Source organism: Vidua macroura, chromosome 1 (genome assembly GCF_024509145.1).
Source record: "Vidua macroura isolate BioBank_ID:100142 chromosome 1, ASM2450914v1, whole genome shotgun sequence".
Classification (NCBI taxonomy): domain Eukaryota; kingdom Metazoa; phylum Chordata; class Aves; order Passeriformes; family Viduidae; genus Vidua; species Vidua macroura.
The window spans coordinates 9645614-9663249 of record NC_071571.1 but is presented as its reverse complement, the minus strand read 5'-3'; the positions used below and the strand labels follow the sequence as shown (position 1 = coordinate 9663249).

Sequence of the window (17636 nt, the reverse complement as noted above, 5' to 3'; positions counted from 1 at the left end):
CATTTTAATAAACTAATATGGACTAACTGGTCGAAGAAATCATGTGGTAGCTGTACTCTGAGAATCAAATAGTTGAGGATTGATTTGGCATTTAGCATTTCTAATTCTGTTATGCATTGTTTTATGCCATTTCAGATTCCTGTATGAATCATCTCTGAAAATTTTGGATGAGTTTTTGAATCCTTGAAGCTTTTGTTGTGAAAATTGAGAGATGTATTGCTTTGTAAAAAAACTTACCTTGTAAACTTGTGAATTGCTTAATATTGTTTGCTATTATTCTGTACATTTAAAGGAAGCAAAATGTATAAAAGTGTGTACAGACATTATGTAATGTAAAGATTTTTCAACAGCTGCAAAGGGGTTATTCTGTATACAAATGTCTTCTTGGGGGGAATGTAAAATCAGAATTTTTGTATCGTTGTTTTTGTAAAACAAATAATAATTGTATCATAGATACTCTTGAGACTGAAGTTGCATGTAACCTCAGTTCCTGGGAGGACTAGAGCATATTCCTAGGGGTTATGGAAATGAATCTTATTTTGAGATATGTGAGGGTCAAAATAGTGATTGAGAATAGCCATCATGGCTTTACCAGGGGCAAACTCTGCCTAACCAACCTGACTTCCCTCCCTTTTGTAGAAGAGAGAGCACAGCATGTCCTGTTTCCTATCCTTGGCAAAGACTTTTACACAGTCTTACACAGTATCCTTACAGCCAAACTGGAGAGAGTTGGGATGGATGGGTAGACTTGGAAGATGAGTGGAAAACTGGTTGGACCATCAGAATGGAGGAATAATCTGCTAAGGAGTGAGATTGGCAGCTGTGGCTGTGGCACTGCTGAGGGCGGGCCCTGCTGCCAGGGCAGGTTGGTGACAGGGTGAGCAGCAGATGACAGCAGCTGGGAGCCACAGCTGACACCGAGGGGCATCTCCTGATGTTCAGCAAAGACCTGGAGCTGATGGGACAAATCCTGCACCACCCACACAGGCACCTGCATGAGGGCAACTTCTTGCTGCCTGCACCTGCCTGCAGGAGGGTAAAGGAAAGACTTTCCCCAGAGATTAATGAAGGAGAATGTGAGGCTGCAGAAACAACTTGAGCAAGGGAATTTCTTGTTGGGCATGAAAAACAATCATTATGAGAGGGAAATGGAACTGGAAGAGGTTGCTCAGAAAGCTTGTGGAATACCCATCCTTGGAGATGTGCAGAACTTGGCTGACAAGGAGGGAGGGCTCTGACCTTCCATGGTGTTACAGCTTTGGAGTTAACCCGGCTGAGCTAGGGATTGGACCAGATTCTCCCCTGAGCTTCTTCATGACTTGAATATTTGGGTGATTCAGTGCCCAGTACGCTGGGGGGGGATGTCTTAACTATTAAACATAGGCTTGAGTAATATATAAATTGTTTTATATTTAGCTATTTTTAAAAATTATACCTATTTTGATCAGTTAATACTAACAATGCCGATAATGCAGGCATCTAAGCCACTTATTTTCTTCATGCAAACAGATGCTCTGCCAATGATGCCTTGTGAAGGCTGTTCTAGAATAGAGGCTAGACATTGTTAAAGGAATAAAGTAGGCATTTATAAAAGGCCTCAATGGATACACCTTGGGCAGTACAAGAGCCCAGCTGGGGCTACACCCAAGATGAAACCGAAATGGTCACAAATTGTGAAGAAAAGAGATAAAAATAAAGGGAAATAGAACGACCCAGCCAGTCCCTGGGCAGTGCCCTCTCCACAACCTCCTCCCCAGTTTATTGCTGAGCGTGATGCCAGATGGTGTGAGACATCACTTTGGTCACTTGGTGTCCCCTGTCCCAGCTGTGTCCTCTCCACACTCCTGGTGCACTCCCAGCCTCCTTAGGTGTGGGGTGAGAAGCAGAGAGGCCATGATGCTGTGTAAGCCCTGCTCAGCAGTAGCTAAAACATCCCTGTGTTGTCAGCACTATCTGCAGCACAAATCTGAAATACAGCCCTATACCAGCTACTGTGAAGGAATTTATCTCAGCCAGAACCACAGCTCCTGATGCTTTAGTTTTGTCTGGTTTAGGAGATTTAATCGGAATTTCCAGAAAATGATTCATCCACAGAACAAAGACACATCCTCCAGCTTAGACCTGGAGGCCTGCACATGAAGCTCTTGGTTATCTACAAATAAATGAAGTAATTCTCAGGGTGGGCCTGTGCCAATGGCTATTGAGTCTCCCGTGTTACTGAGTAGTACTGACACTGAAGTTAACCAGTCTGGCCAAATTAAGACAGGCTCTTCATTCTTGATTAAGATTTGTGCAAAGCTGTACCTCCCATCTGTCTAAACAAGCATCTACTCTGCTGGTTTTCTTTCCGTGGTAAGAGACTAAGATCTTTTCAATATCTGCTGTCAGTGCAAACATCAGACCCATACCTGGGTCGATACATAAAACTTCCTTACTGGATAAAAGCTGTTTTACCTGGAATGTTGATATTTAAAAGCAATACAGTTCTTAATAAACTGGCAAACTTTGCAACAGGATAGTCTGTGTGTGCATGGATTCATGAGTTCCAGATTTACCTCATCCACAACAGTGGCCTGACCAAAGGAACTAATGCTTCCCCAGCAGGTAGCTGCAAATCTGCCAACTGTTTATCTATCAGCATCTTTATAAAAACTGTGTTCTTTGGCCTTCATTCTTCTACATCTGTTAACAGGCAGGTGTTCCGGTAATGACCTTTTAAATCTTCTGATTATACAAATTACTCAATGAATATGTAAATAAGTTTCTTTTTTTTTGCTTCTCATTCTCTCAGTATTTGCTCATATCATTAGATTAGAAAGCAATCCAAATTTACTGCCTTGTTTTCCTTCAGTATAGTTTTGGTTTTTTCCTGGAATTCATGGTACAGATGCAATATCCATGTCAGCTAGGAAGGAAATAAAAGGCCATTCCATCAACATAAGAAATATGTGGATTTCCTTTGAAGATCTCAGAGGTGATACTGCTAGGTAGGGTAAAATACTTAAAGATAAACCTTTGTCTTCCTGATGGCTGGTACTCAAGTGATTCTTAAGAGGGTTGAAATAATTTTCTGTTAGTCCTGCAGCTGGTGAATGTATTTCAGCTCAGTTTCTAGTCCAGCTCTACTAAACTGCTCTGCCATGAAAAATCATTGGCTTTCTGCAACACAAATAATGGTGTTGGCATTCCTTGAGTCAAGGTCTATCAGGGCTTTCTCCTTAGGCCTTTATGGCAAATTTCACAAGAATATTGGAGAGGTTCTATGTTTCACTTGCTGTTCTCATTGCAAACTTAATCTTGCAAAAATTTAAATTTACATTCTCCTTCTGTTTGGAAGAGTCAAATAAATAGGACATTTCTTAAGCTGTTACCTTTTGTAAGCCTGTAAAACAGATTTGTTTCATCTTACTAATCAAAAGTGCTGTTGGGGAAGAGGTGTTGTTCTTTGGGTATGTTTGAAAACTTGCCTTAATCTTTGAGATCTGTTCAGCTTTTTGAAGAAGTTGAACCTGACTTTGATTAATAAAATTGCTTGAAAATTGCAAGAAATCACCAGTCTATGACACTCCTTTGGGCACTGGCACTGGCAGGTGCTGGTGATGAAGAGCCGTCCACAGAAGAAACGTTCTGCACACAGTTGTACCTGTGAGGGCCATGTCAGGAGCTCTTCCCTTTGTGCATATGCTTTCAGGATCAATGAGACTGAAGAATAAATAACTTTAAATAACTTTAAACTACTTTCAGTAATCAACATTGTTTGTAAGGACTTGGGCCCTTTTTGTAATGACAATGTTTATTTGCTTTGTTGTCTGGATGGGAAACAAAGCCCTGCATCTGCCACCTATCACAGCTTCAACTTGTGAGCTAAGGAAAACCAGGAGAAATTCTCAAGCTTCTTCCTTAGCAAATAAATGTCTTCAGGTATGGATCCAAGCACACAAACCTTCAGAATAGCCAAGGAAGTTAAAAAAATTCTACCTTGCACCTGTTGTTTACTTCATGAGAGCTGCAACTCACTTTATATTTAAACTCCCATGTGCTGCTCTCAAGTGTTCTGAGGTCTTTTGACTTTCAGAAGGAAATCAGACTAATTTTGACAAAATCTTTCACCTTACCTGAAGGATGCTTAGTGACGGACACTCCTGATAATGACTGAGATGTGAAACCATGACACACAGCAGTGAACTTCTCATATTCTTTGCTGGTCTGCTCCAGTGTCTTGCAGACCAAGACCATTGCAGATTCCAGCTGTGCCTGTGCCAGGAGCCCCCGTTGTGGCAGCTGCCCATGTCTGAGAGAAGAGCATGGCTTAGCAGTGGCACCTGGACAACCAGCTGGCCAAGGGCAGCTTTCAGGAACAGCTGCAGAAATTTCCACTGGAGGCCAGCAGTTCTTCAGGTTCATTAAGCCCTTGCAAATAGGCACAGATCTTGCCTAATCTCCTCTGGATAAGAATTCTTGGTCCTGCGCTCTGTGTGGCTGCTTGTCTGAGCGTGACCTGAGGCAGAGCCCCAGGCTTCCAGCAGTGCTGTAGCTTTGGCTTTCATTTACTCAGCAGTCACTGGGGGGGTTTCACTTGGTTAGGGTGTTCAGCATAGATGTGTTCTGGGTCTTCTCTAATCAGCATCCTTTATCTCTCCAGTTCCATATCATGGTTCTAGAAAAGTTGCAAAAATTATTTGCTGTGGCACTCAGGAAATTTCACTCTGTGTATCTGTCACCACTGTTTGAAAAGAGTGTGGCAGTAGGAGTTCTGTTACTTTTATTTTGTTACTGCTCATAACTCTAGTAAGCAAAAGCTGTTACCAATCTTTTTCTCTTGTGTCATTCTTTTTAACCAGAGGACCACCTTTTTCTTAGAACTTAGTTCTCAAACACATGATGTAACAATTGTTTATTTCATGGTGCTTGCATTACTTAAAATGACAATTTTCTAGATTCTTCCTATGTAAAATTCTAGTATTTTGTTTTATACTCTGTCAACTTGTCCCAGTTTCAAATATATGTTCAAATTTTTTCTGCTGTCATTAATGAAAATATTAAATAAGATGCTGTTCCAAAATATCATTAGTAATTACTTTTCAGCCTAATCTAGTTCCCTCTTCCGTTCAGTTGGTTCCTTACCCATCTTACTACACTTACAATAAATCCTTGTCTTGGGTTAATACATTTTTATTATGCTGCAGTAGCAGATGCTCTGCTGTAAAGCCTTACATTTTAAGCAGGTACATTTTAGCAGTTCTTGCTAGAGAGGTACCTGAATCCTGTGTGACCCCATGCCCACATCAAAGGACATGAGGATAGAGCCAGCCCAGCCTCCTTCAGAGTTCTCTGCAATGTGCAATGATGTGTGCTTCCTGCCTTTTGGGGTAATTATTAAACATTTAGATAAACTGTTTATGTTAGCTCAGCTTCCATCTGAATAAAGAATATTGATTTGGCTATTTTTTGTTGTTGTTGTTGTTGTTGTTGTTGTTGTTTCCTACTATTGACATCTTTACTTACCCATTGCCTGAAATTGTGCCTGAGCACAAGCTTCTTAGTGAGAAATTCAGGCTTCATGCACAGGCCTTTTTGAAATCTTGCCATGGTTATTAAAAATAGATGTTTGCAACTTTATTTTCTCAGAACAGCCTCTAAAGGAAAAATACAGCATCTGTAAGAGCCTACAAATTCAATTAGACCAGTCTAGGACAGTACTGAGAAACAAAACAAAACAAAAATCAAAACCCAAAGTAACTCTACTTCCTGCTCTAGTTCTGGCTATTTAAGGACAATTTGACTGTCCTGCATTGATGGAAAAGCTCCTTTGACAGGATAGGCTCCTTTTACTGATCACACTGCCAAAAACTGTGTTCTTTCTTCCACCGTCCTCCATGGTGGACACTACCAATACACAGGATAATGAAAAGGCTTTTACTCTCAGTATTTTCTCAGTTCTGCACAAAGAGAAGTTCTAAGGCTTGTTCTGTATTTAAAAGTGGTCCTTTATTAAAGGGGATCATCCTTCCTGACAAAAATCGTTGCCTTTCTCTTCTGTCCCCAGTTTCCCTCTCATGGGCTGCTCACTTGGTCTGCAGGACAGTGGTTTTCATGGGTCTATGCCCCCATGATGTGTAAAACAGTTGTTTGCCAGTGCCTGAGCTGGTCTCTGGGCACAGAAGATGAGTTTGCCTTGTGTACAAGAGCTGCTGGGAAATGTGCAATGACCACAACAACCTATATTCAAACTCAAAGACCATAGCAAAAATGTCTGAGATGGACACTGCGTGGTGCCCTCTATGTCCCAAGAATCTAATTTTTAAATGAAAGAAGTTAATGGTGGCTTTGCCATATTCCAGATCAGATTTTTTTTTTTCATTTTGTGTCTCCTATTGTGTCTCCTATTGTCAGAATTTTAAAAGTTAATGTTATGCTAGGGCTCAAAAAGAATACAAAACCAGTCTACGTGCCATGAAATTGAGAACTGTTTGATGCAAGAAAAAGCTCAAGGATCTGATTACAGCCTCCTGGTTCCCTGATTTGATCTACACTGGAATTGACAGCAAACTTTGGTTCCTAAGCCATCCATCACAGGTCAGCCAGCCTCTGGGGGATTCTTATCTTCCCAGTTGAGATCACAGAGCCTTAAACTGCCTGAGTAGCACATAGAGATCAGGAAACCTAGCCTGCAGTTTTTAATTTATCAGTGGATCATGATGCATTGATTGAATGCTTAAAAGCAGGCCTGTTCCAGGGTGATCTAATATTAGAAAGCACTCTGTGCTATCTGATGAGACTCTCCTGGGCAATTAGCACATCTGAACAGGTGTGATGCTTTTGACTCTGGAACTAAACTGACTGTGGAAAAAAAATAAATGAAACCATTTTTTTTGGTTGGTTGGGGGTTTTAGTTTTTTTTTGTTGGTTCTTTTTTTGGGTTTTTTTTGGTTTGGGTTTTTTTGTTAATTATAGTGAGAGGAAAGCAAATTTTTTTTTTCATAAACCTATTTGTGAAGACCATCTTTGTTCTCTTGGCTCTCAAGCTTCCTGTTGCAGTTCCAGTTTAGGACAGCTCTTTTATCTCTAATTTTATTCATCTGCTAATGAAAGAGAATGCCAGTTACAAGTTTATTTTTGTCTTGGTATTTTTTCTAATTGTGTTGAATGTAATTCTTGCCAGTAGAATTCTGTGCATTTACCATTTTTTCACCATGATTTTCCTTTTTTCATTGGCAGCCTAGGAGATGAAATGATAAAATATTAAGTATCCATCACACATCTCAGAGCAAGACTCTTTTTCATCTGTTTGTGTACCTCTTCGTCATGCATAGTAGAAACTCTCTTATAGAGAGCAGAAAAGTTCATGAGAAATGCCCAGCCTAGGAGAAGCAAAGTAGGTATTTTTGTTTGGTTTTTGATGCTCCATTGGAACACTCTGAACTACAACAGGGGGCAACAGGAGTGCTTTTAAAGTAGTGATTCAGAACAGAAAAAGAGCCTTGTCTTTTCTATTATTCAACTTTTAATACTTTCTCCAAAACCATGATTGTTCTCAACATAATCTTGTACTTGCAGAGACACATAATGTAATTTCACTGTAGTCTAAACAATGTTCCTCTCCCCAGCTGTCATTACCATGAACTTTCCCTATCTTTTTTTTTTCCAGATCACAGCATATTCTCAAAAAGTGATCTTCTTTTCAAAGAAATGCATCATAGGCCCAAGCAGTCTTGTACTCTGAGATATCAGACTGCTTTCAGCAATACTTTCTAATTTTTTAACTGGAAATTATGTGCTTACTTTGTTTTTTATTCATTTTTAGCTATTCAAAACCATATAACCCATGTCAATTAGCATTGTTATAAAACTGCAGTGAAAAGGATCTGAGCTTAGACCATATTGGTCAATTCTACATTTCCTTTACAGTGTACCAGGAGGAGAATATCCTGAAGCTTATAGACAGACAGGAGCTATAGCAAATATTCTAACCTCTGGGCAACCACCAGGTTTGCTTCTGTGTTTTACAGTAAGCAGGACAATGTTTCCTGGATAGAACACTGAGGATGAGCTTACCCCCATGGCAGATTTTCTCCAGTCACAGGCAGCCAAAGCGAGGGAGAGATGCTGGAGAAAATAAAGGAGGGGATCACAGGTGTCTTCTTGACAATTTGCTGTCCCACACTTCCTTTCACCAGCACAGCAAGGGGCTGAAAAATGCAAGAATCTGCACTTTGTGCTTTGTGAAACCAGATCCTCCCTCGTATGTTTTCAGGATGAGAGGAATGGCCTCAAGCTGTGCCAGGTGAGGTTTAGATTAGATATTAGGATCTCACTTTCTCCACTGAAAGGGTGGTTAAGCATTAGAATAGGCTGCCCAGGGAAGGGATGAAATCACCATCTCTGAAAGTGTTCAAAAGATGTGTGGACATGTCACTTAGGGACATGGTTTTGTGGCAAATACAGGGTTGCTGGGTTGACAGTTGGATTCAATGATCTTGGAGGAGTTTTCCAACCTTAAAGATTCCATGATTCTTTGAAACACATAAAGACATGGTTTAAGCTGAAACATGTTAGAGCTGAAAAATCAGGCACTCAAAAGTCAAGTGAAGACGTGCACAGCTTAAATCTCTCCTGTGATTATGTGTCAAGTGACACATCTTCAATCACATTAAGAGAGGTTACTCATTCCACACGAACTGTTCCCTGTACCTGCCCTATGGATCATGCAAACCCCTTGCTGTTGATGACACAGCAAATAGTCAGTGCTTTTATCTCCTCATGGTTCAGCACACAGCTCCACACTGAGGCTGCTGCCTGCTGTGTATACCCAGCTCCTGCAATGGCACTACTATGGCACTACTCACAGCAGTCCCAGAATTTCACAGTGATTCATGTCTCTCTCCAGCTCCCTGTAGGTTTACTTATCATTATCTTAAAAATGCACAGTGACACTAAGGTAAAAAATTTCCATGGATTTTCTTCCTTGTTTGCCAGATTATAACACTTGTTGCCTCTTGGCACCCATCTCCAGCTGTGGGTGCTCAGCACTGGAACCAGGCTGCAGGTTCTGAGTCAGGTACAGCAAGTGGGGGACACATAACTAGCTTCAATCAACTACAGGCCAATTCTTTCAGAATGACAAAGTGCAGTAATCTCATTCATCCTTTAATTGAGTACAAGAGGAGTGGGTATCCCAGGGGATTAGTTACTTGTAAAATCCATTCACCAAGTATCAAGTCTTACAGATTAGCAAAGCTGGATGAAAAAAGAATTTTTAAACTGTTTTTGAACTCCCTCCCATTAAAAGAACCTAATTAATTTAAAAAATTGTCTCCCTATTGACATTTCAAATCAATTTTGATCAATGGCAACCAAATCTAATTATTCATTGCACACCTAAGGGTTTCAAGATGGTTTTGAAGAACAAGAACCTATTATCAAAAAGCATTATAATGTCTAATCCTTTCACTTGGATATCCCATCATAGTGTGCTCAGACAGCAATTTTTTAAGCTGTGCTGAGGCCTCTAAATGCCCATGAAAATCAGCAGAGATTCATGTGGTTTTGTTTTAAAATCTGTCTCCAGAGACTACAAAACAGGCAAGTCCCAGTTCAGCCTGTGCTGGACTGAGGTGACAGTGGGCATTAGCAGGAAATACAGCCTTTCTCAGTCAGAAGGGACCAGGTCCAGAGCACCTCAGTCACCTGTGCTTGTTCTCACAGAGGCCATCCCTCTCCCAGGAAAGCCCAAATTCCCTTTTATTGCTTGACACCAATATAAAGCTGTCAGAATGGCCTCAAGAGTTGGATTCATCAGTTACTGTAGCCATGCCTTGAGACACCAGGGGTCTGTTCTTCATAGGTTCTGGACATCCACACATTGTTACTTCACTCCACCTTTGCCTTCTCTTCCAACAACTTCACACCAGCAGCTTCAGCAAACTTTTTTCCTGTAGGTATCACCATCAGTGGTATTTGAACAAGTCAGCTAGAATTTTAGATGAGTCTTAAATGAATTTGGGTTCAATCCAGACCTGCAAATGCCTACATTAACAGAAGCTGCTCTCTCCAGCATCCCTTGCAAACCAGCAGGAGAGATTATGGAAATTTTCCTCACACATGCACACTGAAGTGGCTGGTCCGTTACCAAGGCTTCTTACAGCCTTGGAAGTCAGCCCTGAGCACTCATATACAAAGATGTTTAGGTCTTCAGTTAATGTAAGTCACATCTCCTGCTATTCTCACTGGTAATTTTCTCTAGCTGCGTTTCATCTCTTAGGCCTTGTACATTCCACTTTAGGCTCATTTCCAGAAACATATAAAAACAATTATCATTCAGTTACAGCACAAGGAATAAAAGACGGGCTCACATCTTAGCAGTCATAACTAAAATCAACCTACTTTTTTTTTTTTTTTTTTTTTTTTTTTTTTTTTTTTCACTTTTTAAACTGATCAGTCATGCACTTGCACAGTTCTCTAGAATTTTTCCTTCTGGCACTGTATTGAACTCCTGTTCGTCAGTGATGCTGAAATATCTAGAGTAAAACTTCTAGTGTGCACCAGAGCAAAGGCATTTTCTAATACAATTTTGGAAACAAGAAAAAAAGCTTTAAAATAGCAGAGAACAGCCAGACAACATCATTCTTAGATATAACAGAATTGCTATGATATTCATAATCATACCACTATCTTCCATCAAGCAGTCTGATATTTTCTAGACCCTGCAAATATTTATTTTCATGCTAAACTGTATTCAGTAAGAATTCATTTAAAAAATTCTAAGGCTCTGCTAGTTTTATAGACATTAAATAAAAAATACTGAAAATTGGTAATTTCTGTATCAAATGCTAAAATCCTCTCAAATACTTTTAATTACACTATGAATTATTCAACAATTGAAAAAGACCACAATCACTGCTGATATGACCTTGGACTATACATTTTCACACCAATTAAAGACTTTTCCCTTTAGGAACTTCCTTTTTCTTTGTCCTAAAACTTTGTCCCTGAATTCAGAATACAACCACCAAACTGAGATTTAAGTGAGTATTTGTACTGCTAAGGAGAGAGTGGTATGACTTTAGGTCTCAGTAATCCAGGCTTCTGTAGAGCTTCTCATACTTTAAACACTCTTACTGTCTCAGACACTGGATGGCTTTTTAGACATAGTGTTTATAACTATTGCAGAGTAAAGTCTTTCCTTCTTAATTGCTTTAAAGTATTAACTATTTAAATTCTATATTTTAAAAAATGTGTACATGGAATAAGTTATACATTTTCTTTTACTGAAAGGATCAAATACACAAAGCTACATAACCACACCTGTAATTTTTCAAGTACACGAGTAAAGAAGTTACTGGTTAAGTGCATAGTACAAAATTTCTATTAAACTTGCTTGATATTTTTAATGTCAAGGGCTATTACAGCTTCTGCAATAACCCCCTTCACATAATTTGAATATAAATCTTGTGACTTTAAACTTTTCATCAACAATAGTGACTAAATGTAACTGAAATATGCCATAATATGAACGTGTGAACAGTTCTGCAGTCACTGTTTGAGTGTCTCTGCAAGATCACCCTGAAGAGTGCCTGGTGCATGTCAGCTGCCAGAGCAGAGTGTATGACTGCTCACACCAACAACCTGCAAAGTGGCAATTGGTGCTGCTCCTCTTGTAACCATGGCACCCCAAGATGTGGCTCTGGAGATGGGTTTTGTGGCCTCACTGTCTTGTGAAAGAAGTCCTCAAATGACACACAAGGTGCAGGAGGGTCACTGCTGCTCTTTCTGCCCTCAACAAGGTGTGGTGAATGTCACACGTGCATCAGAGACTTCAAAGTCTCCCTCAGTGTCTGTAGATACATCTACAGGCTTTGAATATTTTACCTATCTCCTCTCAAGCCAGAACATGGAAATAATGAAGCAGTACAAATTCTGTCTTTTCTGGGCACAGATACAGCACAAGCCTCTCTATCTCTTTCTCTCCTCTTTCACCCTTAACCCCCCAATACATCTTAAAGCTCTGCCAAGATATCTAGGTTACTGAATCTGAGAGATAAACTGCCTGATAGGTATTGTTCCCCTGTGGACTTTGGGCCCATTAGCAGGACAAATGATCTGCAATTAATGTGCTCAGAAGTCTTGATTTGGGGAGGGGAGGGTGGAGGGGACAGGAGGATGAGAGGAAGAAAGAAAATGAAGAAGGTAATTTTAATGTTTTTTTAGTTAGTTTTTTTTTTTTTTTTTTTTTTTTCTCTCTAAGGGCTTGTTTGTCTGTGCAGGTAGAGTGTATTTAGCATAGCTGGGACTGACCTTTTGTTCAGGCTCTTCTTTATACTTGGATAAACTGACAAATAGCTTCATGATCCTTGGATGAAACATGCACTTCCATCCAGTAAAAATATTCAATTTCTACAATCACACAGGTGTACCTATGCTTATAAATATAATTCCTATTTGAAATTAGAAAACAGACCTGCAAAGGCTTTCAAAGACCACCTCAGTAACTAAGTACACAGTAAAACTCAGATGTTACCTTTGTGTGGTAAGTTCTAATACTTAGCCTCTAACTATCCTGTATTATTTAAATTCTTGTATTTCTATTAATATCACAATTATTTACAAGTTGATAAGTATTAAGAGTATTTTCCCTTTGTGTATCTTTATACCTAACTTATTCTCTGGCAATGTTCTACTCTGACTGAATCCTGTGTTTCTTTTTTACACCCAATCAATGTCTGGTTTGTGAAATTTTGGCACTTTTTGTTCTTACATCTCTAAAAAATTCTACCATTAACTGAATTCCCAGCTGATTAATTCACTACTCCTAATATTTCATTCTAAACAGTAATAAAACAACAAAATAAATCCTATAATGAACTTCTTGCCTCTCCCATGCTAAACTACTACCTACAAGGTCTTTTCTAGCATGGACATTTGCTTTTAATATAATCTTGAATGACCCAGTGAAATTGAAAGAGGCTGACCTAAATCTCCAGTGGTTAGTTCATGTCTTTGAATCAACCAGAGCAAAAATTTGAACCTTTAAAATGCCAGGCCACACAGGTGTCCTGGCTACTGGGCTAATTAGCCATTCGGGGATCATTTCTGGTCCCCTCTGGATCTCTTATTCTAGCCCTTGCTAGTGGATTTTTGATTAAAACAAGTGTATTTCTCATGAAAAACCTTAGTCAGACAACACAGCATTTTCAAACAGAAAAGTGTTCCCTTGAAAAACTCCTGTTCAGCTGTGGTTGCCATGGATAAGGATGTAAATCTTTCACATGCATAAAATCATATAGATTATCCAGCTCTCCTTTTACTTTGCCTAGCATGTTTTTCACATCTAAATGGGCATCACAGAAAGACTTAGCTCCAGCAATTAAGGACATGCTAAACCTCAATTTGTTGGACTGGATTTCACTGGGCTGAATTTTTCAGTTCTGTAATTCCCAATGTCATTCTTTCATGAAGCATCACACTCACCTCCAGACACACTAGCAAGGGAGAGCTGATATTCTACCCTACCATTCAATATCTTTAGAATCCCTTACCAAAAAGATTTAAATATGCCTTACAGAAATAATTTGCTGATACAGTTCTTACAAAACTATCAAGTCCTACAGTTCTGTTTGAGCCCCACAACATCCCTGACTTCAGGAATGGAGTAATTTCTCTAGTCTTTCTAGAAATTTTCACAAATTACTTGAACACTTTAGGATTTCTTTTTCCACAGTTCAGAAACTTATTTGAAAACATGCTAAGAAAAAACACAGTCAAAACAACTTCACAAGGTTGGTAGACCTAAACATGGATGCTTAATTTATTATATGAACTATTGAAAACCTTGGCACTGAAAATTGTCTTGATAAAATGACTGTGAACCAGCAAGGAAGATGCATGTGACATGTTATTTACACTGTGATACTGTTTTTCATCTAATTTGCACACAGACTCAAGCCTTGCAGTTTTTACACTTCATTAACAAAATTCATTATACCTAATACACATTACTTCAATCTGTCTGCTCCTGGGGCTTTAAGACAGATCTGTGTATCTTTGTTAGGTGAAGCCTACTACAAAACTGTAAAATACAGCCAGGCTGGGAATGCCTTGCACTCCCCAGTCCTGAGAATTGCTACTTGAGTTATCTCCAAATGCCCAATTCACCTACTGATTGACTCTTTACTCTTTCCTTGACACCTGACTCCTGTTTTTACTGGATTTGTATATTCAAGGATTTCTTCCTGTCCTCAGTGGATGCCCTTTCTTGTCCTGATTTTTCACATTGCTTCAAATGCTTTTGAACAAATGTCGTTATTTTGCTAATCCTCTGCACGAAGTGGCTATGAGAATTTTAATTTCCTTTTAAAATCTGCATAGTATTTGATCATAAATTCACAGGAACTATGCAAATCATTCCTTGCAGAGCTGCACTGATTCCCAGTAATATCACTGCTATTTTGTATTTTGACGTGCAACTTGTTCTCTCGCTGTGCCTGCCATTTGCTGCTTTCTTACCTTCAGTTGTTTTGCAGTTCTCTGCTAATTCTGATGACCTTTTTCCTTGTTCCCACTACTAGCTTTTAAAGCCAGATGGTTTGCATAACCCATGAGAATATACTAATTTATGTTTCAGCACTTTCATTTCTCATCTTGTCCTTTCCACAGAATGCTTTTCCCTCCTTTTTTGTTTCTCCTTTTTTAGCGCTCAGATTTCTCTCAGTGTCGTCAAAATTGATTTTTCTGAGGTAAAGGGACTTTTGGCTTAGTGAAACCACTGTTCTGCAAGACATAAACAGTCATGTAACAGACCTCAAGAGCAGAAATGTTTGAAAACACCATCCAGTATCAATGCATTTTTTTGAAATTTCTGTTTTCTGAATCAAGTATTGCCCTTTTTTGCATTTGAGTCACCAACCTTAACCACAAAGGAAAGGAGGTGACTTTGCACCAGTTCTAGAAGCAATGAGGTTTTTTTTTCCAGCACAGAGGTTCATGGTTTTCCCACAGAGCAAAACTGAGAGGACAAGAGTTGGCAGCAGCTGTCTGTAAGTGCCCCTTGTTCTCCCCATGAGCTCCCACCCAGCTCCCCTGCCCCAAGCCTTGGAAGTGAGCAAGGAGGAAAGTCTCTGCTCTTCCTGGGTTAGTCTCTTCTATGGACTTTTGTTATTTGCTTTTCAGCTCTAAGGCAAAGGCACTTCATGTACTAAAATTTTTGCTCTTTTTAAATACCTTGAGCATGTCTCAGTCTGGTTAAAGCCAGAGATGAAGCATGTTCAGGTAGCGTTAGAGCTGTTTACCTGAAGGATGAAGAAGGTCGTAGGAATCTTAAACTTCAGGGAGGAATAAAGTAGATGTTTAGGTGACAGAGGGGGCTGGGACCAACATCATAAAGTATGGCATGGAGCTGGCTGTCCTGGCCAAAACTACATTCCCCTGAATGGAGACATGGCACCTATGCTGTGTCACCTTGGTGGCTGTGACTGCTCCGTTAAAGGCTGAGTATTGCTACAGTGAATTTGTGAGAAAAGGAGAGCCTGTGAACCAGGAGGGACTCCATGAGCTTGAGACTCCCTAACCCTCCTCGCAGCCTGGACTGATGCTCCCACTTGCACAGAGTGATTTGGGAACAGGAGGGGGAGGACGAACATGTCACACGTGTGTATGTCTCCCAGGCAAACTCACAGAGGTGTTTACCTGAAGGCTCTTTAAATCCTTTGGAATAGCTAGTAATTTTCTGTGGAGAAAGCATTGATACACAAACAGCTGCTGAGGAGACCAGAGGGAGGATCCACTCAGCTGGCACATGTTTCAGGACAAAACTTTGATAGGGTGGACTGGTTTCACAGAATCCCAGAATTTTTAGGGTTGGAAGGGACATCTGGAGATCACCTTGTCCGACCTCCTTGCCAAAGCAGAGTCACCCGGAGCAGGTGACACAAGAACATGTCCTGGAGGGTTTGGAATATCTCCAGAGAGGGAGACTCCATGACCTCCGCGGGCAGCCTATTCCAGTGCTCTGACACCCTCAACGCAAAGAAGTTCTCCCTCTTGCTGAGGTGAAACTTCTTGTGTTTCAGTTCATGGCCCCATTGTCTCCCCGTACAGGTGTGTGAAACAAGCACATTAACTCCCTTCCCATGCCCAGCCATCTTTACGGGGGCTGCCGGCGGAGGCGGGCAGGATCCCGGTCTCCGCCAGGGCCGGTGAGGGCGAGGTGGCCGGGGGAGCCCCAGCGCTGCCCTTGCCCGGGGGAGCCCCAGCGCTTCCCCGCGGTCCCGGCGGGGCGGGCAGGGCGGAGCGGGCGGCGGGGAGCGCTCCCCCCATCACGGCTGCCGGGCGGGCCGGGGCGGGGCCGGGGGCGGGCGGCGCTGGTCGCTGTCCTGGGTGTTGAATCTGCTGCGGCTGCCGGAGCCGGGGAGCGGCCGCGGGAGGCACAGGGCGGGAGGGCGGCATGGAGTGAAGGCTGGCGGCGGCGGGCAGGGGAGCGGGGCATGCGATGGGCCAGGCATGATGGGGACGCTCGGCTCCGTCCTTCCGCTGCTGCTGCTGCTGCTGCCGCCGCCGCAGGTGCTCGCCGCCGCCCCGCGCATCCAGCCGCCGTCCGCGGGGGCCGCCGCCGAGGCGCGGATCGGTGAGTGGGGCCGGGGCCGGGGGGCGCGGGGCTGGCGGGGAGCGCACCCCGCGCTGCTGCCCGGGAGCTTCCCCGCGGGCAGCTCGGCAGGGCCCCGCGGCCGCGCCCGCACGGCGGCCGCGGAGGGGCCCGTCCTTCTCCACCGGCTCCGGATAAGCGGCTCCGTCCGCCCGTCCCTCACCGCCGGCTCCGGAGCTCCGTCCTCTGTCCCTCACCGCCGGCTCCGGATAAGCGGCCCCGTCCGCCGGTGCCTCCGCACCGCCTCCCGCTGCCCGTGCCCGTCCCTGGTCTGTCAGGACCCGCTCGCGGCCCCTCGCACCTCCTGCCCCAGCGGCGTGTCCCGTCTCGGGGGGCCCCTCTGCTGGCGGCTCTCACCCGCATGCTGAAAACTTCCGCCAGGGCTCACGAGGCCCCTAAAATCGAGGTGCGCCAGTGGCGAGTCCCCGAAAATGCTTCCACCCTGCACATATTTAACCCTTCTCCCGGTTTGCTGGATTCAGCCCACTGAACTGTCCGTATATTTCAAGGAGACAGGAAATCTCCGGGCCACAATCCCCCAGAAGCAGCCTCTGGTGGAGTCCCCCCTCCAACTCGTGCTGCTGGAGGTGGAAGTCAGCTCTGGCTGCGGGTTAAGGCTCTTTCAGAGCTGTCAGAAAATCCCCGGTGCGGACCATTAAACAACCGCGTTCTGTTGAGACATTGTTGACCGACCCCTTCTTCATTTAGAAGGTACCATCTGCACTAAACATCCCCACCTGGGAAGTGACCCACACCGGCATGAAGGGATCCTGAAAACAAACTCTGTTTCGAATCAATGCAGTTCTCCTGTGACACTCTCCCTGGCAGTTCTTTCCTTGCATTGAGACATTCAGCAGTGTATGCTCACCTGAATTGTCTATTAATATTAATATCTATTAATATAGTCATCTCACCGTATCTTCCCAAACCTCACTTTAAGTCAAGAATATTATGACTAGGAGAATTTTGTATTTTTTCACATTTTAATATCTACCTAGGA

At 42.3% G+C, this 17636-nt stretch overlaps 2 protein-coding genes across 2 annotated transcripts in view; both read left to right on the top strand.

Annotated features, from left to right (window-relative positions):
* The window catches only part of NCAPG2 (non-SMC condensin II complex subunit G2), a 47030-nt gene extending 41583 nt beyond the window's left edge, over positions 1-5447 (top strand). Inside the window, exon 29 of the mRNA XM_053982001.1 lies at positions 136-5447. Coding sequence (XP_053837976.1) covers positions 136-187 — 52 coding nt within the window. The 3' untranslated portion in view covers positions 188-5447. The remainder of the gene's footprint in view (positions 1-135) is intronic.
* Positions 5448-16494: 11047 nt separating this feature from the next.
* The window catches only part of PTPRN2 (protein tyrosine phosphatase receptor type N2), a 636596-nt gene continuing 635454 nt past the window's right edge, over positions 16495-17636 (top strand). Inside the window, exon 1 of the mRNA XM_053982009.1 lies at positions 16495-16618. Coding sequence (XP_053837984.1) covers positions 16495-16618 — 124 coding nt within the window. The remainder of the gene's footprint in view (positions 16619-17636) is intronic.